The sequence below is a fragment of the Schistocerca cancellata genome, chromosome 4 (assembly GCF_023864275.1).
Source record: "Schistocerca cancellata isolate TAMUIC-IGC-003103 chromosome 4, iqSchCanc2.1, whole genome shotgun sequence".
Classification (NCBI taxonomy): Eukaryota; Metazoa; Arthropoda; class Insecta; order Orthoptera; family Acrididae; genus Schistocerca; species Schistocerca cancellata.
The window spans coordinates 230,112,110-230,135,315 of record NC_064629.1 but is presented as its reverse complement, the minus strand read 5'-3'; the positions used below and the strand labels follow the sequence as shown (position 1 = coordinate 230,135,315).

The 23,206-nt window shown below is 44.6% G+C and overlaps 1 protein-coding gene across 6 annotated transcripts in view; it reads right to left on the bottom strand.

Annotated features, from left to right (window-relative positions):
• LOC126183198 (ribosomal protein S6 kinase 2 beta) overlaps positions 1–23,206 on the bottom strand; it is a 569,810-nt gene that overhangs the window by 80,324 nt on the left and 466,280 nt on the right. The window contains exon 1 of one of the 6 annotated variants that reach the window (XM_049924958.1): positions 3,878–4,069. The exons of the other annotated variants lie outside the window; for them this stretch is intronic. Coding sequence (XP_049780915.1) covers positions 3,878–4,045 — 168 coding nt within the window. The 5' untranslated portion in view covers positions 4,046–4,069. Of the gene's footprint in view, positions 1–3,877; positions 4,070–23,206 lie in introns of those variants that run through there. 6 annotated transcript variants of the gene reach the window in all.

The window sequence follows — 23,206 nt, the reverse complement described above, 5'->3', positions numbered from 1 at the left end:
ATTTTTCTGTGTTACTGAACCGTTCGGGTTTTCAGTTCTTGGTTGGCACATCACGTCATCACGTCCAGAGGAATGTTGAAACTGTGTTGCAGTAATAAGCTGTTTGATGATAAGAATTTCCTTCGCCGACGTAACTTAAACACTATTTCTGGAAAATACAGGTGGTTGTGAGAAACTGTTATGGAATTAATTGAACTGGTATAGTTTCGGCAAATTTTGCATCCTGTGCCCATTATAGCAAATCATGTAAGAAAGCTTTTGCTGTTGCTATAAAGGTGGGACATGATAACATAAAACTCTTTCATCACTATTTCGCAGGGCACCGCCATGGGCATTCAGAATAAGGTGCATCCTCCTAGGGATACTAATTGTTAATAGTAGACGATGTAGTCTTATACCATCCCTCGCGAAGAAGCAGTTTGTTCTTACAGAGATGCTACGGAAAGTAACATAGTCTTATTTGTTTTTCTAACATAGGACACAATTGCCCGATGGTACTTAAATTTGGCGATTGCGGAGTGCAAGTGAAGACGTTATCTCTTCGTCATGTTCACAGAACTAATCAATTTCCAACGTTTTAGAGCGAGACGCCTATCTTACAATAAGCACTACAATGTTGCAAACAATGTCTCTGATACTGAATAAACACGGACGCTTATTGTGGTCTCAAAAGCATTGTCAGTCATCCTATCAGGGTGACCATAGGTCCTACTTAAACACACGGGCACAAACGACCAAGATGTTTTACAAGATGCGTAATGTTTCAGAACTGTATAAAAGATGTTTGAACTGTACTTTCCTCTCGATCTTCCCCACAAATCGACGCCTCCTGCGATAGAAAAGCCGAATTGTTTAGTGTTATATGTTTCTAACGGCCGGTAGTCGCGGGTTTGTGGTCCCTACGCCACTGAATCCTCTTCTTTGTATTCACTCACCTACCCCGGCAATAGCTATATCAAAATGTTTTGTTAACGCACTGAACTCTTTGATTTTGTGTTCTCTATACGCCTGCTTACAAGAAGACCGTACGAACTTTCCTCCACCGATTTGATTCACACTACAGGGTGTGTAGAGCATATGATCAAGATTATGCAAATAATAATTCTGTTGTTAGAATTACGGGGAAACGACAAAAAAAAGGGACACTGGCAGCGAGATTCCGTCCAATGACATCGCCCTTATGAAACTAACAGCTTACTCGCTCGGCTGTAGACTCCCTGAATATTAGCCCATTCAAAGCGTAGTAGTGAGCCCACAATATTCAAACTAGTTTTTCTCATCAACGGCAGATAACTGCGTTTTTCTCTTAACATACGTTAAAGTCCTAGTCGTGCCCTACATACCCTGTCAATACGAATCAAATCTGTGGGGAGAAGTTCGTGGCAGTGATCTTATTAGATGCAATTTCGTTCTGCTTTCTCTAATATTAATTTTAGGTTCTATTATAATATTGTGTTTAGAGAAAGACGTTTCTCCATGAACTCAGTACCGTAACACTAGTTGGCCCTTACAGGCTTGCGACTGTTGCCACAGCTACATCATGTAAATGGGCACGGACAAAATGTCCTCTATGAAAAAGGCCCAACAATAGCATACATAATTACGACGAAGAACACTTCAACCGATGAAATAGTTCTTACGTCTGTGAACCAATATACAGCCGATTACATGCTACTAAAATATCTTGATGGACGTAAGTAAAGGTAAATTATATCAACTGATAAAATTAATGAAGGGTGCCCAGCACAAAGATAACTAACCATTCCATACTTTTTAAATTACAGTACGAAACAAAACTAACATTACCAGTGGCGCATCGATTCAGGCACATTAATGGTAGATCTGTGAATGGCACAATTTTCAAGACGATGAACCTCGAGCTCTGAAGAGATATCTGCAGTGCATTTGGAAGGCAAATCAGACACGTTTGTTTAGTTTGAATGAACGATTACCTTATGGAACTTTGTCAAAGCAAAAAGTACAACGGGGACTCATCATTTCGTCAGTAGAACTTTACCGATTACCACTGTCGGCAGCATGCGGCTCAACAGAATGTCAGTGCGCCACACATTTATGCCATCGAACCGCCAAAGAACCATTTACTGTGACGTGGAAACCCGCATGTTCGCCAAGGCTGCTTGCAGTGCACAATCGATCCATCTGTGTACTACAACACTGGGGCTATTGGAGTACAGATATGGAGTTGTTTTTCGTTCCACGTCCCCTCATGTCGTAAAGGCGTCGGTTGTAGTGCTCGAGAAAAGAGCACAACCTCTCAGCTAACATCACGGTTGCACACATAATAGTCCTATCAACAAGGTTGTGTAGTCCTTCGTCAGAGTACTAGGATGTTGTGTTAACTGGACACGCTAATGAAAATGATTGCGAACGATCTGGCTGGGTTTTGCTTCAATGGGCGGTTAACAACATTTGTTGTGGCTGAGGTGCATTCTGCAGCCCGTTCGGACGGGCTGTGAGCAAGCAGTAGATAACGGTAGTCTCGGGTATTAATCACTTGGATCATTGCAACTCTGTTCTGCTTCTAACACTTCCTGTATTTCAAATGGATTTGACATTCGTAAAAGTAAATTTTGGCAACTGTAATAAAAGCTGACATCTTATGCTGTTTGGCACGACGACCAATTTTACAGATCGTCTGCCTCAATTTTTTTTGTACTCAAAGGGAACATCAGCACAGAAAACAGACATCTCCTAAAGGTTCAATGCTTAAGCAACTTTCTGCTTATCAGTCACGTAACTAATCGATGTGTGTAGGTGAGTGAAACGGCTTTTTCCTCTCGTTTGGTAACGTACCGACTGGTTGCACTCAATGCTCCCCCATACACAGTGTTCCCAAATTGTTCTGAGCGACGTAGTTCTCGAATATGATGCCTGAAATACTCGTGTTTTCAAAATGTATCTCGTTATTTCCAATAAATATTCATCGCGTTTCAGTCATGGCCTGTGCGGCTCGTCCCGGCGGAGATTCGAGTCCTCCCTCGGGCATGAGTATGTGTGTTTGTCCTTAGGATAATTTAGGTTAAGTAGTGTGCAAGCTTAGGGACTGATGACCTTAGCAGTTAAGTCTGACAAGATTTCACACACATTTGAACATTTTTGAACATCGCGTTTCGAAAGTACGCGTGGAAAAGTTTCCGCATGACGAATTATCTTGTAAATGTAGTAGACATATTCTACTGCATTGGAACGCATATCGAATGTCTAATAAATTATGATCGATCGTGGATTTACAAAAATAAAAAGCGGATGTGATGATCTGGTAAAAAGAATTACCAAAACCATTTCTGAAACACTTCTGCATTACGAGAAAACTGGTCAGAAACACTATTTGGACTGTTCAGAGCATATTAACCAGTAAGGTAGTTAAGTTTAAGGACCCAAAGGAAGATAGGATCCATTCTATATTCAGAAAATTCGTTGTCATCGTGCTGAATGTATACTCTTCGTAAATCAGTTCTCAATAAACGAAAGAATCATTTCCATTTTTAACTAGTGTACTACAGAAGAAAGGAAGGAAGCAAAAGAATAGAATAAAAACAAAACAAATGATGCATTAGCGTTCAGATATACACTAAGTACTATGTTTGAATGGAGTATCTCGCACACGTACTGAAACGAAAGATACAGGATCTGAAGAGTTCGAACTCTAAAGTAAATACACGAACGGTTATGCAGAGATAGTCTACAAATGTAGAAATATAAAAGGATAGTACTGCGTAGGATTTAGAATCGCACAGGGTCTCCATACAAGAACGCAAAAAGGCCTATAGGAACCAATCAAGTTATAAACGAGGACTCTCAGGAGTTCATCGTGGCTTGTCCTCCCCCTGGAAACACTAGAAAGGAGGGCGCTAACCTCGAGCGTGATATCCTCGTATTCGCAGTCAGACTCTGCCTCGCTGCTGCTCGGAGAGATGCGAGATCCATAGAAGCTTCTGCCCTTCCTACGGGGAGGCACGCAGCGGACAGCTAGCGCCAGCCGCTGCTGCCACGACGCGCAAGTCCACTGGCCGGTAGACCTCATCGCGGTCAAATGCGCCGCAACTGCCTACCACATCACCACCCAAACTACCTTTAGCGCTTGGCCCCCCTCCGGGCCGGCCCTCCTCCATCCCCTCCGCCCGCTACTCCCACCGCTTTCCCACAGACAGCTGCTCACTCCTGTTTCGTAACCTCTCTGACAAATCGAATTGGTTGTCTTCCACGCTACAAGTAACCTGTCGTCCCGTTTACGTCACTCAACTGCCAGAAACCCTCTACGTGTAACTCTGCCTTCATAATCTGAAACTAGACGGTAAGTGCACGGTTACGGAACTTCTCAAAATTATTTATGTAAGTGGTGGAGTAACATCCAACATTGTCTGGCTCAGAGTGCAGGGTGTAAAATTTTCTGTTGGGCAGTGAAAAATTGTGCTCCTTGCTCAAAAGTGCTCTTTTATCGATACAGTACCTTTTGGATCAGTGCATTTTAACAATTTTTTTACAATGAATACATCTGCAAAATAAGCATTTTGGGCTTTCGCAACTTTGCAATATTTATTGTGTGTTTTACGTCGCGAGATGTTCAGTACTGCAAGTCAAGTGAATGTACACCAAAAAGCAGTGCCAAAGGAAGGAAGCCCGGCAAAAACACAGTAACTAAAGATGTTTTACATGAGTAAAACGAAACTCTTACGGTAACGAACACACGTTTTAGTAGTTGCAAAGACAGATTTAAAGTAAATTATGTAATTACACAGCAACTTCGGCTACCACGGGCGCATAATCTAATTACGTGTATTCTTTGGTAAAGTCGTTTGAATAAAAATACCGGGATACAACGTCGTTACGAGCCGCAAGAACGTTCTCTTCGTCACTAAATGTGAGACTGTAGTCTATTATTATTATTATTATTATTATTATTATTATTATTTGCAACGACTTAACGCTCTGTAAGACAGCGGACAAAGAGGGCATGATACACGGAGAATTATGATGTATAGAGTGGCATGGAAAGGAAGAAGTAAATTAAGACATGGCTACACCACTGGAAACGAAATGGCCGTGTTGGAGATGGATAGGGTAAAAGAAAACAGACCGTCACTTTTTGGAGGTACCATGTCGGTACTCGCTTTATGTGATTTAGATAAATCACAGAAATATAAATCGGGGTAGTCGGTCAAGGATTTTAATCTTGCTACAAGTGAATGAGAGAGCCTTGTCTTTACCACTGGGTCGTCTTTGTGCGACACGGAAACTAACTGCGCTGCTCAAGTTACACTGTCTTTATTCACATTAAAATGTACAGAAGTCCATTGGTATTGTACGAGAAACCCAAAGGAGAATATTTAGTGTCGTAATAGGAACACACTCCTTCCTGATGTGTGTTTTACCTCACGGTGAAATTATATATATTCAGGTTTCTTCACGTTCCAGTCACGCTGTTTGTGCGCTTCCCCGCGAGTTGTTATTTGCCTCGTTTTATCTGCATGATCTCTACGAGCTAGATACGCAGATGGTGGGTGGGGGTCGGACTGAAGAATGTTCATAGTTTTTGTAGTGAAAGGGGCTTCTGTCATTTCTCTACGCAATTTCTTGTGCGATGGACATGAGTGTTTGCGCCTGTTGGGATTTTCTAATATTTCAGTTGAACTCTCTCGCCCATGAAACATGACTGTCCAAGGAAAACCCTTGTCTGGATCCCCAGCTTTCAGCTTTTTCTTAGTCAACCGAAATTACTCGAGCGTGAAGCAACTGTTTTTTCAACTAGGGCACAGCGGATTTCCATTCTTACACTTAAGTCGTCTGAGATAGCGAACCATCTCTTGTAATATCAATATCAACGGGACATTCAAGCTTTTACGTATTTTTCATTTCCCCGTGAGCTACACCAAAGTGGTTTACGAGCTTTAACTTCTATCGGTTCTTCTCCGATCACACAATTAAAGTAACGTCGAGCGAACGCTTCTACATTAGCTCTTACAGATTGGGCGACGGGCAAAACAAGATTGATCAGCTCCTCCTCCCCCCCCCCCCCCTCTCTGTCTGTCTGTCTGGCTCTCTCTCTCTCTCTCTCTCTCTCTGTCTCTCTCTCTCTCTCTCTCTCTCTCTCTCTCTCTCTCTCTCTCTCTCTCTCTCTCTCTCGCTCTAATTACGATTTCGGTAGTCCACCCCTTAATCAAATGGTTCAAATGGCTCTGGGCACTATGGGACTTCACATCTGAGGTCATCAGTCCCCTAGAACTTAGAACTACTTAAACCTAACTAACCTAAGAACATCACACACATCCATGCCCGAGGTAGGATTGGAACCTGCGACCGTAACGGTCGCGGGGTTCCAGACTGAAGCGCCTAGAACCGCTCGGCCACACCGGCCGGCACCCCTTAATCCCTCTTATTCTACAACAAAGTGGAAAATAAGCCTTGAGGCAACAGCTGCCCTCGAGAATTCTGCCAAAAACAATATGCAAAAGACTGCGGGTCCACATTCCTTTCCTTTACAGCAGGAATCAAATTTTGGGCTTTGTTGGTCCTCATTTAAAATAAAGGTCAAGTCTTCTTAAAGTTTTATAGACGTAATGCCACAGTGCTGTCACATACATAAAATGGCAGCTGGTAGCGTCTCTCGCCAGCGTTAAAAGTCACGTCTTAGAAGACAATATCACACTCAGAGATGGGTAAGGGTAACTTCGCGCTACGTGAGTGAATGGAAGGAGGTTAGGCACAGTGAGATCTGTTAGTCAGCTAGACACTTAATTCACGTCCGCGCGTTTCTCTAACTGACTGTCTTCTCACTCAACACGGAGTTTGCTTGTAGCACTTCTAGCCAGTCCTCTACACGCTAGTTCAATTGTTATGGCAGTTTCTCATTTAGTTATGTCTAGAGCCAAAGCCGAATGCCAAGTATCCCAGACAAAATACTAATCACACTCAGGAGTCGTCACGCTAATGCCACTTATCAACGCCTCTCGCTTTGATAGTAGTCTGACTACGGATAGGACGATAATCTACAAGTTTATTCAGGTATGCCATAAACGACTAACGCCATTCGTTAATGATTATATCCTGCAGAGTTACCCAACTGTTGGGGTGTTGTCGCTACTCTTTGCGCGCTGTTCCAAACAGTCTCAGACTTCTTTTTATGGTATCGCGATTGTGTGATTCAGCGGTCCAGTTGAGATGCGACAGACTGCCTGAGAGATCGTCAAACCAGGAATGAATGCGTGTAGTCCTGGGCACACAGGTTTCGTAATGTTGGAAGGTGTGACTGTTCATAGCACAGTAAACAGGAAGATGTAGGATAAATGGCAACACTTGATCAACGAGGAAGTTTAAATTAAAAAAAACCTGATTCATGTTCACGGTAGCCTGAATGCTAAGACCAAATTATCGTAGCAAAAATACCCCCAAAACAATTACAGAACCGCCGCCGGCCTGAACCGCACCTTTCATACACTGCAGGTTAAACGTCTCTTTGGGCCATCGGTGTACTCGACGGTCTGTATCATTTGAGTAGAGGTCAAAACGTGACTCGTCGGACCACATCACACGTGTACATTCAGCTGCCACCCAGTTTGGGTGTTTTTTTGGCCCACTGACGGGCAGGGTTCTGATTCGTTGCGAGCAATGACGTTTTGCGAGGTACCTGACTCTAATGTTCATTACACGCAGTTCCATTCCCAATGTTCGCCCAGAAGTTCGTTGGGACGAACCTGCATTCACTGGCAGCAGCAACTCATGTCTGTTTGAAACGGATTGTCGTTGACAAGCCGCGAGTCTTCTCTCCGGTTCCTTCCGGTTTGGATCTTTTTACGATCGCTGTTCTTGCGCTGTGTTATACAGCTGCAACATCTTTCACAGTGTGGCCACAGAGAACTCCAAATGATGGCTCCTTCCTGCCACTGTCACTTTTCCACGTCGACCGATCATATTGCGATGATTCCAGACAACGGACTGGCGCACTGCCATGACTTAAGTCAGCAGTGGAGGGTCACATGTCAGCTTGGTCGCATCTATTGCTGTTCTTCGCCAACCAAGGAACCGAACTGGTTAATCATAGCGTTCGTCCCTCCGCACCTTGTTCTAAAGTAATATTCACCATGATCATTCATGAAGTTCGTATCTCTGCACGAAACCCAAACGACATATCTACTCCTGAATTGCGAGGACGTGCTCAAAAACAATGCCGCCGAATTTGTTATGAGAAAAATTTTAAAGCTTTTACATAAAACAAACGTTACTATTGGATTGTTGAGAGTAACAGGGCGGCGTGTAACGTGACTACATCGGTGCGTGAGAAACAGCGTGCTGTAAAGTGTTTCGAATTTCAAGAGTCCGTCACATATGGAGCATCCTATCCTTCAGCACGATATTGCTAGACCACACACATTTGAAACAATTCCATGCCTTGGGTTCACTGCCATCGATCATCCTACTACACTCCCGACTTTACCCTATCCGAGTTTTATCTGTTTCAAAATATCAAAAGAACACCTTCGAGAACTTCACTTTGATAGCCATGAAGCTGTGCAAGCAGAGGGGAGGTTGTCGCTCCGTCAACAAATTCAAACATTTTACAGTGGCGACATCAACAAACTGGTCTCTCGTTGGGAGAAATTTGCTCGTCACCAGGGTGACTATGTGGAGAAATAAAAATGTATAGACATGAAGAATAAAGATGTAGAATGTCAATAACATTCCTTTATTAAAAAAGTGTGAAGGGTTTTCACATGAAAAATTCGGAGGCATTACTTTTCAGCACGTCCTCGTACTATTACAACGGTAAAAAGTGAAGATTAATTCATGTCCTCAGTTGCAGAGTAAAAGGGGTGTTCACGTACGAATAACACTGCACTGCAGTTAAGATCCGATACGAGATTTTGTGCTATTGCTGCCTTAGTGTTCACACGATCCATCGCATGCCTTTCATTTCTGTACACGGTGAAACACCAATACCCGTCACATAACCGCCCAAATCTCAGCTTTGTAAATGTCTTCCACTCCCGGGATTCCAACTGGCATACTCTTGGATGTCAGTCGGCATGTGACACTGCAGCGGAAGTGGACAGATTGTGTGGAAGAAACCTCTCGAATAGATGCTTGTAGTGATTCAAGAAAATTAGAGGAAACCTATGCAAAGACGAGAGCTTACATCAACCATAGAGCCTCCTAGACGCGAAACCAGCGCCATCGCACAACGCCGTCAACTGTTTACTATTACCAACGAAATAATTCTAATTGGGGCGGGATTATAATGACTAACTATACCTCAACTGCATATTCCTAGATCTTGAAGAATAAAAATATTACACGAAAATACCTACATGTATCTAGAGGTCATAGAGCATTAGTTTCATCATGCTTCTCTGTTGAGATTTATAACTTGAAGCAACCGAATTAAACAGAAACATATCACTTCTTCAATAAGGAAAATGTTCAGAAAAGTAAAAATATTGTATGATAGATCATCAGGAAAGTAAGGTTCACTAATCAACCCTGGTAACACTGATATGGCTGTTATTCGGCGGAAGCTTCACAAAGGGTGCTGTTCTGGATACGAACGTTCGCCACACTTGTTTAGTTCTGATTTATGTACAGTGATAACAGGATGTTATGCACCGTCCAGTCATTAATGTGACTGTCAAAAGTCTGAATAACCACTTTTTATAGCACGGACCACTGCGAGACGTGAAGACAAAGTCGATGAGGTTCTGGAAGGTACCGACAGGTATGTGGAGCCATGTCGACTCCACTGCCGTGGCCCACTGCACTAGGTGTCTCGGTTGAGGATCCGTGTCACAAAGTGATATGAAGATGCCCTGGAAAGCGGTAGGATACCAACCTCAGTGTACCCCACCATACGACCCCGGCACCAGGAGTGATGGTGTGCGGTACCATTTCTTTTCAAAGCAGGACTCCTCTGATTGTTCCTCGGGGCATGATTACAACACAGTGGTATGTCGACGATATTTTACGCCCAGTTTTGTTACGTTTCATGTAAGCCATCCTTGGCTTACATTTCAGAAAGATAATGCCCGCCTGCACACGGCGAGAGTTTCACCTGGTTGTCTTCGTGTTTGCCAATCCCTAGTTTGCCAGCAGAGTTGCCATATCTCTCCCCAATTTAGAACATTCGGGGTATTATGGGCAATGCCCTCCAACTAGCTAGGGATTTTGATGATTTAGCGCGCCAGGTGGACAGATTTTGGTGCGATATCCCTCAGGAGGTCATCCACCAATTGTATCAATCAATGTCACGCCGAATCAATGCTTGCAGAAGGGCCACAGGTGAACCAACACATTAACGGCTTGCTAAATTTGAAAAGCTCTTTACTTGAATCAATTTTTCCGAAATTGTAATCATTTGTTTGTCTGTACACGTACATAACATCTACCAATTTCCGTTCCATTTGAATAATTCCTTCGCGAAGCTTTTTTTTTGTGCCTTTTCTCGTCAGTTCCAAGCAATGTCCTCTTTTTTTTTCCTCTCTCTCTCTTTGCCACAGTTATACAGTTTTGCAATAGGTTCAATGCAGACAATTGGAAGTAGGTAACTATTGTCTTCATCGACTGGTTTGGGAAAAATAATGCTCTGAAACTGTTCAAATGGTTCAAATGGCTCTGAGCACTTGGGACTTAATAGCTGTGGTCATCAATCCCCTAGAACTTAGAACTACTTAAACCTAACTAACCTAAGGACATCACACACATCCATGCCCGAGGCAGGATTCGAACCTGCGACCGTAGCAGTCGCACGGTTCCGGACTGCGCGCCTAGAACCGCGAAAGCACCGCGGCCGGCTCGGAAACTGTTAAATGGTTTCTCAGTGTCCTCAAAATATGGGCTACATCATACGTGAAATGAACCTAATAAATGAAAATAGATATTATGAGACAATGTGATACAGACTTTGAAGCTCTGTAAGAATAAAATACACTTAAGAAGACCGTAAGTAGTTTTACGCTCTGACTGAGGACCACTCTTGCGAACCTTGCGTTGGAACTGTAGAACGCTACCAATTATGCTACCGCGATAACATGGTGATCTTGATAAGAAATGAGATATATACGTGCATTGTTAAGTAACCCTCAATGAGAGAAATATTTATTATTTCACATAGTCTAGTCGACCGGTGTGGCCGATAGGTTCTAGGCGCTTCAGTCTGGAACCGCGCGACCGCTACGGTCGCAGGTTATAATCCTGCCTCGGGCATGGATGTGTGTGATGTCCATACGTTAGTTAAGTTTAAGTAGTTCTAAGTTCTAGGGGACTGATGACCTCAGATGTTAAGCCCCATAGTGCTCAGAGCCATTTGAACCATTTTTGAACATTGTCTAGTAGATTCATTGGATATGGTTCTCTCTTTCAAATTCGATGCAGCCATATTTTGCATCTTTCCGCAATCCTTTCGTCTTGTGGAATTAGGAAAAAAACATGCTACCACCCTCTGCCCTCGAATAGCAGTTTACAGCGCATCACTTTGGTATGCTTCACCAGAAGGAAGTTGACACGTTTTGTTGGGTTCTTAATTTAACAAAAAAAGAGTTTGTACGTTTCACATGCCCCTGTATACTTAGACAACTGCTAGTCGGAACAATTCTCCCACTTACTCTCTTGTACTACGTGGGTCCATAATGGCTGCCTTGTGCCACGTGGCGTTCAACCGGCCAATGGCAGCGCTCAATTGTCAACAATCCATATATAAAAAGTTGTCATCTTCATACAGGGCTTTGCGACCACCTGCAAAGCAGCGCTGTCATCATGGCAGGCGGCGAGCAACAGCAGACGTTTCAAGGAAGACGAACAGCACAAGGTACATTTAGAGGCCAATAAAAATAACGTGGTGCTTTTTGCAAATAGGCATTAATCCTAGATTTAAGCTACCTTTTCCACTAATTGTAAGTATTAGTATTAATAATTTGGCAAAGTTTCTTTGCTAGAACAATAAGGAACTGATCCCATAAGGTTAACGAAGATTCTACAAATTCTGAGTCGGTGATATCGCAAATCAGGTCTTGGGTAAATGTCTGCGCGGCTGTGAATATCCAGAGGAATAGTTTTCAGTGGTTAAAGGTTTCAGGATAGTGTCAACGTTACAATTTTCCGCTGTTTGGATTCAGTATGATCGATAGTAATAACTTTTACTGTTTTAAGTCTCTATTATTACCCATTCATGACGATATGTCACTATACAGAATGATTCAAAAGGCTGCACACAAATTGAAGAAGCTGATGGAAGAATCGATGTATGACGAATATGGAACAGGAACTTTGTGGTTTGAAGGTAATCCTGAGCCAGTGAAAGCGAGTGAGAGCTAAACTGAAACTTAACATGTTCATCGCGCAAGTTCTTCCAGAACTGTTAACTCTTAACATACGTCATCAGTCATCACTTGTAGCTGCAACGAGATGGAATATCTGCACACTTTTCTGTGCCGGTGCGCGAAGAACTCAACGAGATAAATCCCAGGCGTTGGATGGAAAGAGGATATCCATTTGCATGGCCACCTCTTCCCCTAATCTGACGCCATTTTTTCTCTTCTTCTTAGGGGCATGTCAAAAGCCTCGTGTACGTAACACCAGTTCCCGACGAAGAAGCACTTCTCACCAGGACAGTGCCATTGTCCGATAATATTTGTGCTATGCCTGTAATACACTCCTGGAAATGGAAAAAAGAACACATTGACACCGGTGTGTCAGACCCACCATACTTGCTCCGGACACTGCGAGAGGGCTGTACAAGCAATGATCACACGCACGGCACAGCGGACACACCAGGAACCGCGGTGTTGGCCGTCGAATGGCGCTAGCTGCGCAGCATTTGTGCACCGCCGCCGTCAGTGTCAGCCAGTTTGCCGTGGCATACGGAGCTCCATCGCAGTCTTTAACACTGGTAGCATGCCGCGACAGTGTGGACGTGAACCGTATGTGCAGTTGACGGACTTTGAGCGAGGGCGTATAGTGGGCATGCGGGAGGCCGGGTGGACGTACCGCCGAATTGCTCAACACGTGGGGCGTGAGGTCTCCACAGTACATCGATGTTGTCGCCAGTGGTCGGCGGAAGGTGCACGTGCCCGTCGACCTGGGACCGGACCGCAGCGACGCACGGATGCACGCCAAGACCGTAGGATCCTACGCAGTGCCGTAGGGGACCGCACCGCCACTTCCCAGCAAATTAGGGACACTGTTGCTCCTGGGGTATCGGCGAGGACCATTCGCAACCGTCTCCATGAAGCTGGGCTACGGTCCCGCACACCGTTAGGCCGTCTTCCGCTCACGCCCCAACATCGTGCAGCCCGCCTCCAGTGGTGTCGCGACAGGCGTGAATGGAGGGACGAATGGAGACGTGTCGTCTTCAGCGATGAGAGTCGCTTCTGCCTTGGTGCCAATGATGGTCGTATGCGTGTTTGGCGCCGTGCAGGTGAGCGCCACAATCAGGACTGCATACGACCGAGGCACACAGGGCCAACACCCGGCATCATGGTGTGGGGAGCGATCTCCTACACTGGCCGTACACCACTGGTGATCGTCGAGGGGACACGGAATAGTGCACGGTACATCCAAACCGTCATCGAACCCATCGTTCTACCATTCCTAGACCGGAAGGGAACTTGCTGTTCCAACAGGACAATGCACGTCCGCATGTATCCCGTGCCACCCAACGTGCTCTAGAAGGTGTAAGTCAACTACCCTGGCCAGCAAGATCTCCGGATCTGTCCCCCATTGAGCATGTTTGGGACTGGATGAAGCGTCGTCTCACGCGGTCTGCACGTCCAGCACGAACGCTGGTCCAACTGAGGTGCCAGGTGGAAATGGCATGGCAAGCCGTTCCACAGGACTACATCCAGCATCTCTACGATCGTCTCCATGGGAGAATAGCAGCCTGAATTGCTGCGAAAGGTGGATATACACTGTACTAGTGCCGACATTGTGCATGCTCTGTTGCCTGTGTCTATGTGCCTGTGGTTCTGTCAGTGTGATCATGTGATGTATCTGACCCCAGGAATGTGTCAATAAAGTTTCCCCTTCCTGGGACAATGAATTCACGGTGTTCTTATTTCAATTTCCAGGAGTGTAGATGGACTGCACCAGAATTTTTTACGAAGATGTTATGCCTGTATTAATGTGGTACTTGGTACTTTCAACACCTTCTCTAGCGTGTAACACTGTCGAGTAAGCAGTAAATTGTATTTGCTGAACTTAATGCCTATGTGCTTTCATTGCCATTGTTCTTAACAGTCCAAATCTTTCATTGGCTCAGAATTCCTTCAACGTTCGCAAGTTCCTCTTCAACTTCTTTACCACCTTCTTCAGCCTGGTAGCAACCTTTGGCATCACCCTGTATTGGCTGGAATGCTCAGTGTACTGGAGAGGGAGCGATGCGTTGTTGAAATCGGCAACGAAATAAGAAGTTGGTAAGCCCCACTTTCTGGTTTCATGCACAATTACACGTACTTCATATTTCTGTCGCACCAACAGCTGCTTTGTGTCTGAGACATTCCTTTTCAGTTTGTTTGAAAAGTTCTCACTTGTGCAGTTACCGAAAGCTACCACAAGGTAACATGAAAGTAGTATGGCAGAGTTCAAGCCAAAACAAACATCGGAACACGCATCGAATTCCTCTGACAGGATAAGACTCCCGCTGCGAAGTCATCCGAGGTCTCTCTCTCTCTCTCTCTCTCTCTCTCTCTCTCTCTCTCTCTCTCTCTCTCTCTGCGAATAACATTCCAGCTCTATCTTCCCCCTCTCATTATGATAACAAATCGGTTAGCCTCATCATTCGAGTTCTGTGCTCCATAATGGAAGCATCGGGTTTGTTTGTTATCAGAGTGTGGGTATCTGTTACAAATAATAACACATTAAATATACAATTATTCCAGTTACATGAATTTCGTCATTTGAGGTCTGTACATTGTAGTGAGAGGAGTACTTTCACATATTCCAGTCATTTCCTCATGGAGGCAGGGGGTTGTGATATTCCTACCGCTGTTCGGTAGGTTAGGGCGCTGGTGTTGAATCGCCAGAGCCATTCCTATCTGAAGCGGTAACGGCCAGCTAATACTTTGCGGTGCCCCATGGTTTAACATTAAAAGTTATGCATTACTATTATTTAAATAAACAAATATACTCTTGCTATAAAGTGGTACTGGTCGACGCTAAAAATGGGTGTTCTAATGGAGTACTGTAAGAGATTATGTAGACGAGTCATGTATTATCGGTAAGTGTCAAATTATTGAAAAGCTGGAGAAACATATTTTTGGCTCTGTTTACAACTCACCACGGTTCGGAAAGCAACTATGGCATAATGGTGTATAAGGATGCAATTTTTTAACGGAATATTTGTTAATGGCTCGAATGGTTCTAAGCACTATGGGACTTAACATCTGAGGTCATCAGTCCCCCTAGACTTAGAACTACTAACCTAACCAACATCACACACATCCATGCCCGAGGCAGGATTCGAACCTGCGACCGTAGCAGCAGCGCGGTTCCGGACTGAAGTGCCTAGAACCGCACGGCCACAGCTCCCGGCTATTAATGGCAGAAGGCAGTACTACGCGCACCAATACTAGCTGAAGAACCCAATTTTTTTTCTCAATCCAGGGAATTCTCGTATATCCAAGGTTCGTTCATCAGGTAGGACGATCCTAGGTAAAATCACAAAGGCCTTATTCATATTATGAAGTAGAGCCACTGCCGATAACCACGTATCACGAGTACGTAGTAGAGACATTCGTGACGAATGGCTGACAGTGTGGATAATTTTGGTGCATATGAAGTAAGGGTTTATTAGTTGCTTGTGCAGCTGTACTAGGCAGCTGAAGTATGAATCATTGTCAGAAGCAAATTATCTATACAGCAGCAAAACATACGTCTCGTAACAGGAAATCCGGGAAATTATAGCTAATATTTGGTTCACTGACGATCACTCTAAGTTCGTTGCCCTTTTTTTACATAAGGAATAATTCTTTTTAATGAGCATTTGTTTTCGTAGACTGGAGAACTAAGTGGAAATAGATTAACACTTCTTATGTTTCAGTAGCCAACTTTATGGTGTTGCATTCTTGCTAAATTATCGATCGAACCGAAACTGTGTGTAACAAGTTACTGTGATGCGCAATGAACAGCTGTAACTTCCAGGGGTTTTTGATACTGGTACGAACATTCGTAGTCAACAAAAAACCGCATTTGCTGTTAGTAGACACACTGATCATATTGCTATGGTAAATTCATTCCAAGCACGGGAAGATGAATGGACGAATGATGGAGAGAAGGTAGTATGAAGTTTCGATTAATAGCTTCAGTGTTTGACTCTACATACAAAGAGAATATTAACAGAGTCGTGAAAAGCGGCAGATATTGACTGACGCAGGATCGAAACGAGCACCTTTCTATCCATAGCCTGAAAGGAATTAAACATGACAAAGGACAAAACTGTGCAATATGTAACCATTTACGAGTCAGAAGTATAAATATTCTCAGGAGGAGATGTGAAGGATGTCGTCATTCTCATTGTATGGTAGAAAAATCCACAGGGAGTGCGAGGTTCACGAAGTTTAAGGACAAGATGGAGACAGATTTTCACAGGTATGAAATACACACACCAGAGAAACGTTTTGATGATAAAAACAATGATAAGAACATGGAAATATCTAGTGAAAGTCATTATCTACATATCAGTAGATCTGAGAAAGCAAAGAACACCTATGCAGCTCTAAAAATCAAGGTATTAATGTATATGGGTGTCACAGCTTTTGCAGAATTCCACCTCCATACTCGCCGGGAGCACTACGAGACTGCATGGAAGTACCGTGGCATAAACTTAGCTTGCAGACGGATGCCAGCAATTATATCTCGAGCCTTACAAACTGCGGTGTATGTATCATACGTTGATCACGTGATCATGACATCACTTCCTATTATGATTGCTAAAATTAGAACACATATTAACACAACTAGTAAAATCGCCTTAAGTGGCTGGTTGGTTCGTGATGCGACCTTAAAGAAATTCAAAAATCCGTGGTTTGGAACATAGGTTCAAAAAAAATGGCTCTGAGCACTATGGGACTTAGCATCTTAGGTCATCAGTCCCCTAGAACTTAGAACTACTTAAATCTAACTAACCTAAAGACATGACACACATGCATGCCCGAGGCAGGATTCGAACCTGCGACCGTAGCAGTCCCGCGGTTCCGTACTGCAGCGCCTAGATCCGCAAGGCCACCACGGCCGGCTGGAACACAGGTGTAGAGTACCCAACATAAAGCATTATAAATGTAATTTGTTCACAGCCTTCTCCTCACGGAAGCATGAGGCACAAACATTAAAGCTACTGGACATCGATTATGGGAAAGTCTTCGATAAAGTCTGCCGTCAATACTTAAGGAGTGTGTTATAGCATTTACAGATTTACACAAGCAACAATGATGTTAACAATGGATACTGCCGCTCTGTATTTAGCTGGTTTAGCATCAAGGATTATAACCTTGTGCTCTTTGAATGCTGAAAGAAAACTGAAAAAACTGTAAACAATAATAGGCGGATGCCATCATTCGTAACTGTGCTTGGGGAAGGAAAAAGTAAGAATTTATTTGTCAATAATGCATTGCGGAAACTGTTTAACGCAGGATATCGGTGTATTTGCATATGCAATAGGCACCACCGAAAAAAACTGCAGGGAAATACTGACAAGGAATGTAAAGAGCCTATGCCTATTCAGTATAAAGTAAAGCTGGCTAATGTTGTAATCAAGATTCTGTTGGCATTTTTAACAAAATAGAGCTGTGACTACGTAACAAGAAGACAAATGCTCGTTAAACCTACGCGCATGTCTCAGCTTTACCATTTTTTATTGTCTCGCCTTCGCGTTTCGACTGGATACACTCCCAATATCGAAGTCCACTTTAAGTATTGTATGTTATTACGCTAAGGAAACAATTCTACGGTTATAAACGAGGAAATACGTTTATGTATGAGGGTGCTGTATAAAGAGTGTCGAATTGGGAAGGTTTGGAACACACACACACACACACACACACACACACACACACACACACACACACACACAGGAAGACACACCACGAAGGGGTTACCCGAATGGGATGGAAATCTGTGGGTACATATACATCTCAATAACGAACAAATGACTACGTCAGAAAAACTGGATGATTTATCCGAGAGAAAGAGCTTCTCAAATTCAGAAGCCAGTAACGCGTTGGTACACCTCCAACCAGTTATGCAAGCAGTTATTCGGCTTGGCATTGACACAGTTGTTAGATGTCCTCCTGAGGTATACTGTATCAAATTCTGTCCAATTGGCGCGTTAAATCGCCAAAATCCCGAGATGGTAGGAAGGACCTGTCCATAAAGCTCCAAACGTTCTCAACTGGGGAGAGATTAGGCGACACTGCTGGCTAATGTAGGGTTTGGCAAGCACGAAGACAAGCAGTAGAAACTCTCGCCGTGTGCGGGCGGGCATTATCTTGCTGAAGTCCAGGAAGGCTTGCCAAGAAGAGCAACAAAACGGGGCGTTGAACATCTTCGACGTACCGCTGTGCTGTAAGAGTGCCGCGGATGACAACCACAGGAGTCCTGGTGTGAAAAGAAATTGCACCACAGAATATCCTTCCTGGCTGTCTGGCCGTACGGCGGGCGACTGTCAGTTTGGTACCCCATAGATATCCGGGGCGTCTCCAAACACGACTTCGGCCTGGAATCTGATTGACTGGAGTAGAATTATCTTCACTGATGAGTCCTGCGTCGTACTGAGGCACAATGACCAGGGAAGGCGTGTCTGGAGATGCCACGGGCAACAGTGTGATAGCGAACTTCCGCCCGCCATATGGCCCGATAACCATAAGTGATGGTGTGTGGTGCCATTTCTCTTCAAAGCAGGACCTCTTTCGTTGTCATCCACGGCACTCTTTCGGCACAGTGATCGTATGTCATCCTGTGCTTACATTTCAGCAAATTAACGCCCGCCGCACATGGCGAGTTTCTGCGACTTGTTTTCGTGCTTGCCAAACTGTACCTTGTCCAGCAAGCCCGCAGAATACCTCCCTAATTGAGAACGTCTGGAGTATTGCGGGCAGGGGCTTCCAGCCATATCGGGATTTTGACGATCTAACACGCCAACTCGACAGAATTTGGCTCGATATTCCTCAGGAGAACAACTAATATTTCTGAAACTTCCTGGCAGATTAAAACTGTGTGCCCGACCGAGACTCGAACTCGGGACCTTTGCCTTTCGCGGGCAAGCGCTCTACCATCTGAGCTACCGAAGCACGACTCACGCCCGGTACTCACAGCTTTACTTCTGCCAGTACCTCGTCTCCTACCTTCCAAACTTTACAGAAGCTCTCGCAGGAGAGCTTCTGTAAAGTTTGGAAGGTAGGAGACGAGGTACTGGCAGAAGTAAAGCTGTGAGTACCGGGCGTGAGTCGTGCTTCGGTAGCTCAGATGGTAGAGCGCTTGCCCGCGAAAGGCAAAGGTCCCGAGTTCGAGTCTCGGTCGGGCACACAGTTTTAATCTGCCAGGAAGTTTCATATCAGCGCACACTCCGCTGCAGAGTGAAAATCTCATTCTGGAAACATCCCCCAGGCTGTGGCCAAGCCATGTCTCCGCAATATCCTTTCTTTCAGGAGTGCTAGTTCTGCAAGGTTCGCAGGAGAGCTTCTGTAAAGTTTGGAAGGTAGGAGACGAGGTACTGGCAGAAGTAAAGCTGTGAGTACCGGGCGTGAGTCGTGCTTCGGTAGCTCAGATGGTAGAGCGCTTGCCCGCGAAAGGCAAAGGTCCCGAGTTCGAGTCTCGGTCGGGCACACAGTTTTAATCTGCCAGGAAGTTTCATATCAGCGCACACTCCGCTGCAGAGTGAAAATCTCATTCTGGAAACATCCCCCAGGCTGTGGCCAAGCCATGTCTCCGCAATATCCTTTCTTTCAGGAGTGCTAGTTCTGCAAGGTTCGCAGGAGAGCTTCTGTAAAGTTTGGAAGGTAGGAGACGAGGTACTGGCAGAAGTAAAGCTGTGAGTACCGGGCGTGAGTCGTGCTTCGGTAGCTCAGATGGTAGAGCGCTTGCCCGCGAAAGGCAAAGGTCCCGAGTTCGAGTCTCGGTCGGGCACACAGTTTTAATCTGCCAGGAAGTTTCATATCAGCGCACACTCCGCTGCAGAGTGAAAATCTCATTCTGGAAACATCCCCCAGGCTGTGGCCAAGCCATGTCTCCGCAATATCCTTTCTTTCAGGAGTGCTAGTTCTGCAAGGTCCGCAGGAGAGCTTCTGTAAAGTTTGGAAGGTAGGAGACGAGGTACTGGCAGAAGTAAAGCTGTGAGTACCGGGCGTGAGTCGTGCTTCGGTAGCTCAGATGGTAGAGCGCTTGCCCGCGAAAGGCAAAGGTCCCGAGTTCGAGTCTCGGTCGGGCACACAGTTTTAATCTGCCAGGAAGTTTCATATCAGCGCACACTCCGCTGCAGAGTGAAAATCTCATTCTGGAAACTAATATTTCTGTCACTCAGTGCGAAGCCGAATAAATGCTTGCATGAGGGCCAGAGGTGGACCAACAGGTTATTGCTCTGCTCAATTTGTGAAGCTCATTCTCTTGAATAAATATCCAATTTTTCTGACACTTATCATTTCTTTGCCTAAACAAGAACATTCCATCCACCGATTTCCGTCCAATTCGGATGATTCCTACGTGGTGCGACGTTTTTTTCTTTTTGTCTTAGGAGTGTGTAACGCACAGTATGAAGTCATTAAATTTCTTCAGTATATTTGCAAGGACACACTGCGATCTTTACTTCTATATTGATTTATTAAGCGAACTACATTACAATATGCGACAACTTGATCCGACTTTCCACTGTTGCTGAAATAAAACACGGAAAAACAAACAAAATCGGTTGAAGTAATTACGACATAAAACTGTAACCTACGGCATGAATCCAAATACGACAGGCTACACTGTATGAAGATGTGGCCACGATTAGCCTCTATGTTCCTAGACAGTGAAATAGAAATTACGACGCGAGACTATAGCAGATGAAAAATCAAGTTAGCACAAGCCTGCCGTCATAGCTTAAGTGCACCGACAGGATTAAAGGCTTTTTAAAAAATTTAATATCGCTGACGCGGATAAGAGAGTTGTGAAAGCGGACAAAGGGACCGGCCGATGAGCGCTGATAGCGTTTTACTTATCCGCACGGACCTCGATTAGTAAGTAACAAGCAAAGTTCAAGTCTAACAAGGAGAACACTATGTGCCATAACTCGATTTTTCAGAAACTTCGCTCTGAGTGCGAGAGGGGAGGGGGGAGCCAAATAAGCGAATACATGTGTGTGCTTATCCGCGGATACTGGACCGTTTCGAAGGAGACGACGAGATACTTGTATGTGCCATTTAGCGAGTCAACATTTCCACCGAAGCGGTGGCACCAGTTGCTAGCGTCGCGGCTTCACAGTTTTGCGCCCTGTGTTCGTTATCCGATTTTTACTTTTGTTTTTCATTTATCTACCAACGACCGTACAAGATTACTACACGAATGTTTTTAATGTATACTGAAGTAAATGTGTGTCTTGTGAAGGAATTAAAATATATATATGAAAAAATTTGAAATTGTTGCCGGTGAAATTACTGTTTCTTACCTTGCTTCGTAATCAATTGCAACCCCATTTTTCGACAAACTCATCCGTTAAGCGCGGTTTACCGCAAAATTACTGCCAACGCGTGAAATCATCAGCAATGTCAGGGCGTTTCTTTCGCCAATGAGATTCATAGGTAGAAATGTCACTGTGGTAAACCTGCCATCGCGCGATGCTCGTAGTGTTGGTAGTTTCCATGTTTCGAACGTTTCTACGATCGGTATAGTCCCAGGTAATGCACCAAATCTTCCTGAACGATTAACATAAGAATAAAATATAAGAATTGATATAAGAATGAAATATGAAGATTCGAGAATAAAACTGTTACCCCTGAAAATACCATACACACGTACATTACACACTGAGGTGATGGAAGTAATTGGATACCTCCTAATATCATGTCGGACCTCTTTTTGCTCGGAGCAGTGCAGCCACGCTACGTGGCATGGGCTCAACAAGTCGTTGGAAGTCCCCTGCCGGAATATTGAGCCATGCTGCCTCTATAGCCATCTATATTTGCCGCAGTGTTGCCGGTGTACGACTTTGTGCACGATTTAACCTCTCGATTATGTCCCATAAATGATCGATGGGATTCATGTAGGGCGATATGGGTGGCAAAATCATTCACTCGAATTGTGCGGAATGTTCTTCAAACCAACAGCGAACAATTGTGAACCGCTGACGTGGAGCTCGTCATCCATAAAAATTCCATCGTTGTTTGGGAACATGACGTCCGTTAACGGCTACTAATGGTCACCAAGTAGCCGAACCTTCACAGGACCCAGCCCATTCCATATAAACATAGACCAAAGCCTCTGTGGAGCCACCACCAGCTTGCAGTGCCTCGATGATAATCTGGGTGCTTGGCTTCGTGGGATCTGCGCCACACTCGAACCGTACCATCAGCTCTTTCTAACTGAAATCGGAAGTCATATAACCACGCCACGGTTTTCCTGTCTTCTAGGGTCCAACCGATATGATCACGAGTCTAGAAGAGACGCTGCACGCGATGTCCTGCTGTTAGCAAAGGCACTCGGGTCTGTCGCCTGCCGCCACAGCCCATTAATGTCAAATTTCGCCGCACTCTCCTAACGGATACGTTCGTCGTACGTCCCACATTGACTTCTGCAGTTATTTCACGCAGTGCTGTTTGTCTGTTAGTACTGACAACTTTACGCAAACGCTGCTGCTCTCTTTCGTGAACTGAAAGTCGTCGGCCATTGCGTTGCCCATGGTGAAAGGTAATGCCTGAAATTTGGTATTCTGGGCACATTCTTGACACAATGTCCGAATCCGCTTTCGAAGTCGTAATTCCTGTAGTTAGGCCACAATAACGCCGGAAACCTTTTCACACGAATTACCTGAGTACAAATGACAGCTCCGTCAATGCACTGTCCTTTTATACCTCGTGTATGCGGTACTACGGCCACTCTTTCGTGACAGGAATATGCATTTCACCTCATTCAAGATAAAAAATAAAGCATGTATTAAGACGAATTACGCCTGATGATGGACCCACAGGGTCCGAAATGCATCGAGTACTTAAAACACGAAAAGTTTTGACTGAAGGCA